This window comes from Anas acuta, chromosome 14, assembly GCF_963932015.1.
Source record: "Anas acuta chromosome 14, bAnaAcu1.1, whole genome shotgun sequence".
NCBI lineage: Eukaryota > Metazoa > Chordata > Aves > Anseriformes > Anatidae > Anas > Anas acuta.
The window spans coordinates 14354865-14360864 of record NC_088992.1 but is presented as its reverse complement, the minus strand read 5'-3'; the positions used below and the strand labels follow the sequence as shown (position 1 = coordinate 14360864).

General features: G+C 34.6%; 1 protein-coding gene across 10 annotated transcripts in view; it reads left to right on the top strand.

Annotated features, from left to right (window-relative positions):
• The window catches only part of RANBP17 (RAN binding protein 17), a 159957-nt gene that overhangs the window by 108213 nt on the left and 45744 nt on the right, over positions 1–6000 (top strand). For all 10 annotated transcript variants that reach the window (XR_011101293.1, XM_068697834.1, XM_068697835.1 and 7 more), the window contains one exon: positions 1299–1387. Coding sequence is in view for 9 of the 10 variants with exons in the window: in XM_068697834.1 (XP_068553935.1) it covers positions 1299–1387 (89 nt within the window). In the remaining variant the exon portion in view is untranslated. The remainder of the gene's footprint in view (positions 1–1298; positions 1388–6000) is intronic.

Genomic DNA, 6000 nt, shown 5'->3' with positions numbered 1-6000 from the left:
AGAGTTCCATTAAAGTTAATGAGAGTTGAGACCTCTGAGCATCTTGCAAGTTCAGGCCATTACAATGCACAACAGAAAGGAAACACAAATATTAAAATACTCCTAGCAACCTTACCAGCATTTCGTAGGGAACTCAATTTATCCTCAGATAAATCTACGTGTGTGCCATCCAAGTCAATTGGACTAATGTGTCTGTATATGAAAAGTAGAAATTAGCCCTTGTGTAAGATTACATTTAGCAGTTTAACAAGGCATCAGCCGTAATTTGCTTTTTATGTGACCATTTAGAATTAATATGTGAATCTTACCTTTTGCATTTCTCAGTGCTATAAATATTACAATATTATCATCAAGTGCTGCATTATTGAAAACTCTGTTTTTAAAAAGCAAGCTCCTTACTTTTTTGTTGCCATGCTTCTGTGATTTTTTTTTCTTTACTAAGCTTTGCAGTGCTGTGGTCTTTCATAATGAAAAGCCCTAGAAACCCCACCTTGCAACATATGGATAAAATTTATTAATACTAGTTCATTGTCAAAAAGAGAATAGTTGTTTAACTACATTTGAAAGTTGGTTTGTATTGTGAAAATATTTTTTCATTCACTGGTATTCTTTTTAATGATTTCTATTAATTATCCTGAAAACAGCCCTTTAGTAGGGGCTAATTATCTACACAGTGTTGTCTGCTTTTGAGCTGAAAGGGTTCTGAAGCCACTATTCAGTCACTAAAGGGGGAAAAAAATCATCTCAGAACTAACATTAATGCAGATAGATGTTAGCTTGGTCTTCTGTAAATAAAACAAAGACTTTTTGAAGAAACCTAACTTGGAAGATGACTTAAAAAAAAAAAAAAGTTAAAATAACAATACAATGAGAATCTCAGCATAACCTTAATTGTAGCTTGTTATGAGTACCAATTAGTCTTAGACCTCATTTAAAATATTACAAGCTTAAATTAATGCTTTATTGTTATTGTTACTTTAAATATATTAACGCGGGAAGCACTCTTAAACTTTAATACACTGTGTTCATATATTATGTTTTAATTTGCATTATTCATTAGTATAGGATATTGAATAATCAAAAGCATTTCCTAAGCATTTTGCTAGTGTTAGCACTATAAAACTTGTGGAAATCTTGTTTGTTGAAAGAATCTTTGTGCTTTTTATAAAAAAGGATTTGAGCGAGACATTTAAACTAATGAATCAAAATCAGATATGTGGTCATTATTGGCTGATTATTACTCCATCTGCTCTGTGCTAACGTGAAAATCAATTACTGTGTCTCTTTCCCACTGACAGCGTATGTTGATCGGGCTGGCAAGAGATCTTCGAGGGATTGCCTTTGCACTAAACACAAAGACCAGCTACACCATGCTGTTTGACTGGATGTATCCTTATTACACTATGACAATACCAGCTCTGTGCACAGAGGGATACCAGGCCCCTTGCATTAGTTTAATAGTATGGCACAGTGGGGAAGAGGAAACAAAGCTAAATGAACTAATGTGTAATCAGCTAAAATTACAGCACAATGGCAACCATGCAGTTAACTGGGAAGGACCACAGAGAGGTCACTTTTTTGTTATGTCACACTACTAATCTAGAAAACATATCCAAATGGTTTCTGTCCTTTCATAAATCCATAATGTTTTCACAAAGAGAAAGCTGTGTCTTTAACTCAAAGCACAATGTACCTACATTTGGTTTAACATCAAAAGTGCTTAAAAAAATACTATACAAGTGCTATCTGGGGAGATTTCTCTCTCTGGTATGAATCATGTCTTTAATTTAGTCAGTTACTTTCTATTTATGTCAACTCTATTAATATCACAACACCTGCAGTCTTCTTGATCAGAAGAAAATGGACGTCTGAAAACAAAATCAAAATCTTTAGGCTCTAGCTTTCTTCAATAAATAATGATAATGCAGCTCTATTTGCTTTCAATATTGTATACATTTTTATGCCAAGAAATATGATAATACTCACGGGTATTTTCTTAATACTTAGAGAAATGTTTTGTATTTTCATAAATACAGTAGCTGTAATTCTTTTTAGGCACACAGTCATATTAGTAACAAAATACTGCAATATGTTGTGAAGTAACTGAAATTACGGGTTTTATAATTTAGTTCTCAAAGCTGTGGAAGTGAATTATGCATTTGTTTATTTTACGGACAGAAAAAAAAATGTTAAAGTATAATTGCATGTTTTATTAGAAATCAAGCTTTTAAAAATACTTTGAGTACATAATGAAAATCTGCTGTTCACTTATTTTTGGGGGAGTATAAAAGAGGAATGCATTATCAGAAATTCTGGCTAGGAAGTTAGCCTGAGAGGACTTAAAGGCTGTCCAACAAAGCCTGGTAGGATCTGGTAGATGTCCTTATGTGGTGGGTGGTAGAATTCTGATGACCACAGAATTCAGATAAGCCCTTTTTAAGAGCTTCACAAGCCAGCAATGATTCTCTCCATGTGCAGGCTCTGCTTGCGTGACACAGCTTGCAAAAAGAAAATCCAAAACAGAAGGCAGTATAATCTTCATTTCCCTGAAAAATCAGTGGAAAGCATTACTTAATTTCAGTTTTAGAGGACTGGAGAAAAAAAAAATACCTACCGAAGCCAGACTGTGAATTAGCATCTCATTTTCTAGTAGGCACCATCGGGGTACGTTTAACTTCATTAGTACTGTTTGTGCTTATGTTACCCTAAAACTTAATAATAGAAAGTGGACAATGTATAAAAGTAGATGAGTAATGCATCAATTTCAAATTTTTTACTTTGTTTTTCCTAGTGCAGTATGAGTATCGTGCTGTTCTGTGCAGAAGTACAAATCTCCAGCTGTAGAGGGAGGTATAAGAGAGACTTACCTCCTCTCCGTCTGAAAAAAAAAAAGAAAGATTCATATATATGGAGGAGGTTTTTTATGCAAGGATCTAGGATATGTAAACACAGAACCCTTTTCTGAGTGATTTTTTAAAATATTTTATAAATTCTATTTTATGAATTAAACTAATTTAAAAAAAATAGCCTAAATTCTGGAGATTTCATTAGTCTGTATTAACAGTATAAACAGACTAAAATACGTCTTTGTGCCGTTCAAAGCCCAGGCTTTCTCAGTTACCTTTGCCTTGCACAGGTTTAAAAATTCTTTCCTTCCCACCTTTGGCTGTAAATGGTAAATGCATGCTTCTGTTCAGTGGATTTCACCTCATTTGGCTGAGTCCAGCTTCATCCAAATATTGATCCAGGGAATTACAGCAGAATAAGCTGCTATTATCTCAGCTCTTATTTACTGTATATAAGGACAGAAAGGGAAATGGGAAGAGAAGGAATAGTCAGATGCTGATTTTATCATATTAAGTTTAAATGTCCGTTGATTAATATATTTCTTTTGTAGTTTCAAATATAGCATCAGAAAATTAAAAATTGGTTTTAATATACCAAGTACAAGCTGTATTGCAAACAGATTTTATTCTATAATATTTTAAGCCCTAGTCTTTCAGTATTAAAAACAGCAGATACAGAATATTAGCCAAAATAAATCTGATTTTCTTGCATTTGTTCGGTAAATAAATAATACAGTTAGGCAAGGGATAAAAGCCTTGGCTTTAAATACCATAAGATGACGATAATTCTGTACTGAAGACACGCAGAAATAATCATTTGTAAATCACTGGCAGAAGGCAGCATAGATAAACTTTCCAAGTGATTGCAGGAGATACTTTGGAGCTGATCCCTGTCCATAACTAAACAAATTACACTTAGTATTCTCTCAGGTGAGCGATTCTTTTCTTTTTTTTTTTTTTTTTTCCCCGAGTGTTGTTTCCTAAGTGTTTAGGATTTAACTTTTGTCCAGTAGATGGCAAAAATGAGCAGAAATAATCTCTTTTAAGTCCTTTTGGTCTTGCAGAGAGCGGGGGAGGACAACAGCATTGTATGCTCTCTTTTGCCATTGTGATTGAGTTATTAGGATCGTGCTTTAGAGGTGAATCGTCAGGTATGCTGAAGCTGCACTAGATTGCCAAATAGGGCTGTTTTGTAGCAGGCTTGCTTATACTAATTGAGTTTCTCTAGCAAATCAGGCTCCTTGGAAAAAGGCCAAAGGCTTTTCATAATTGTATTGACAAGAAAATGAATATGATAAATGGTGTTCATTCAGCTGAGACAAGATTTATAGTTTTCCTCTGGCAAGGGATGAAGAGAAAATACTGATAATAATAGTAAAATTTGTTTTAAAGTTGCATTAGGTGATCTCTCAAAAGACTTCATTAAAATATTTCCAAATATTTTAAGCATTTTTAGGTGTTAAGTATAGCATCTTCCCAAAGAGTTCCAGTAATGAAAGATGAAGGAAAACATCATACAAACAAACAAAAAGAAGGGGGGAAAAAAAAGGATATGAAAGTCATTTATTCTTCCTGAAACATTGATATGTCAAGCTGTCAATGATGATTCCAGTACCGTGGCTTTGGAAAGTTTATTTGCCTTTTGTAATCATAACATCTGGTCTCTGTAATTTGTAGGTCAGTCCTCAAACATGCAGGTGTTCAGGCCTCAGAAAACCCCCATGCCAATTTGAGTAGAATCAAAGTCCGATTTTCTTAATGGTACGTTTCATTCTGTTATTTACTTCAAGAGAGCCTGGATGAGATTTTGAATGTTTAATCTGTTTTATTCCATACTAATGTGAGGCTGTAGTTTAAGGGTCCTGGGTCTTGCAGTCAGATAAGTCCGTGGAGATTCAGTTGTGAGTTGAGAGTAATATCCACTTTTTTGTTACTTTCATTTAGTGGGCCTTAAAGTTAGGTGGTAACCCAAAGGCATTTTTTTCCTCTGTTCCTCCCAGTTGATTTTCAGTATTTAATGACTTACGTTGTTTGTAAAAGAAAAGGGTTGCAATAAGAAAATGGGTTGCAAGAATTACATTACTAGGTTGGCTCAGAGTTGCAGTCTGCTAGCTAGCATGGGATGTGTATGCATTCATTGTTGAAATATTGTGCCTTTTTTATGAAGATCTCTATATAGGTAGAGATACCATAACCATTACCTTTATGGAATTCATCCATCCTGGAGATGCTTTATCTAGTGATGGTCATTTAAAAGTTGCAATTGACCTTGATATTTGGATGTTTGAGCGTATGCTTCTTCAGGTGTGGATCACTAGGGAAAAAAATCAAACTACCATTAATGCTTATTTATCCAAATTTGTATGGTATTTCTTAACAAAATAAAACCATGTGTAATGGTAAGATGGCTTGATCAAAAAGTTCTTCAAAAATAGAATCAGAAATATTAAGTTTGTGTGTTTTAAGGGTTCAGAATTACAAACTTGAAAGAGCCCAACAACTGTAGAGATGGATGTTTCCTTAAACAGCTTTTCCAATGAGATGAGGCTACGTGATCACTAATGTGTTTCTAATAGCTGCTACTGCCAGTTGTGTTGATTCAAAATTTAGCATCGTTTCTTCCCATTGGCGTTCTTTTCAGCTTGACCAATAAAGCTGACTGGTCAGTTCATGTTGCTGAATTAGCCAGATCACTTGAAGCTTGTGGTTGAAAACACAAATAATGTTGTTTTTAAAGCTAATTTATCATTTGTTTGGTTTCTTATATAGCAGATTGCTGAAGCCTTTCTGTTGACCCCTAACATTTATAAAACTTGACTACAGCTTCAGTCTTTGCTTGACAGTGAATGTGGGCTTAATGCTCAAACTTTTGAATTAAGATAACCAATCATACTGGATATTAGCAGCCTTTGATATGGCTGGCTTATATTCTGGCTGTGGATTTAGCTGTCAGGTTACTCTGTTCTCTCTGAAATCTGAAAAGGCAATTGTTTTTTACCCCACAAACTTACAAAATGGGGCTTTGCTGCATTCCACCAAGGAAGAAGCGTGACTTTGGAGAATCAGCAGCTCAGCTCAGTTCAGTTCTGTACCCTACATGACATCTGCTGTATTGTGAGTATTTTGGCCATCCTCTAGTTGAGAGTGAGTCCAT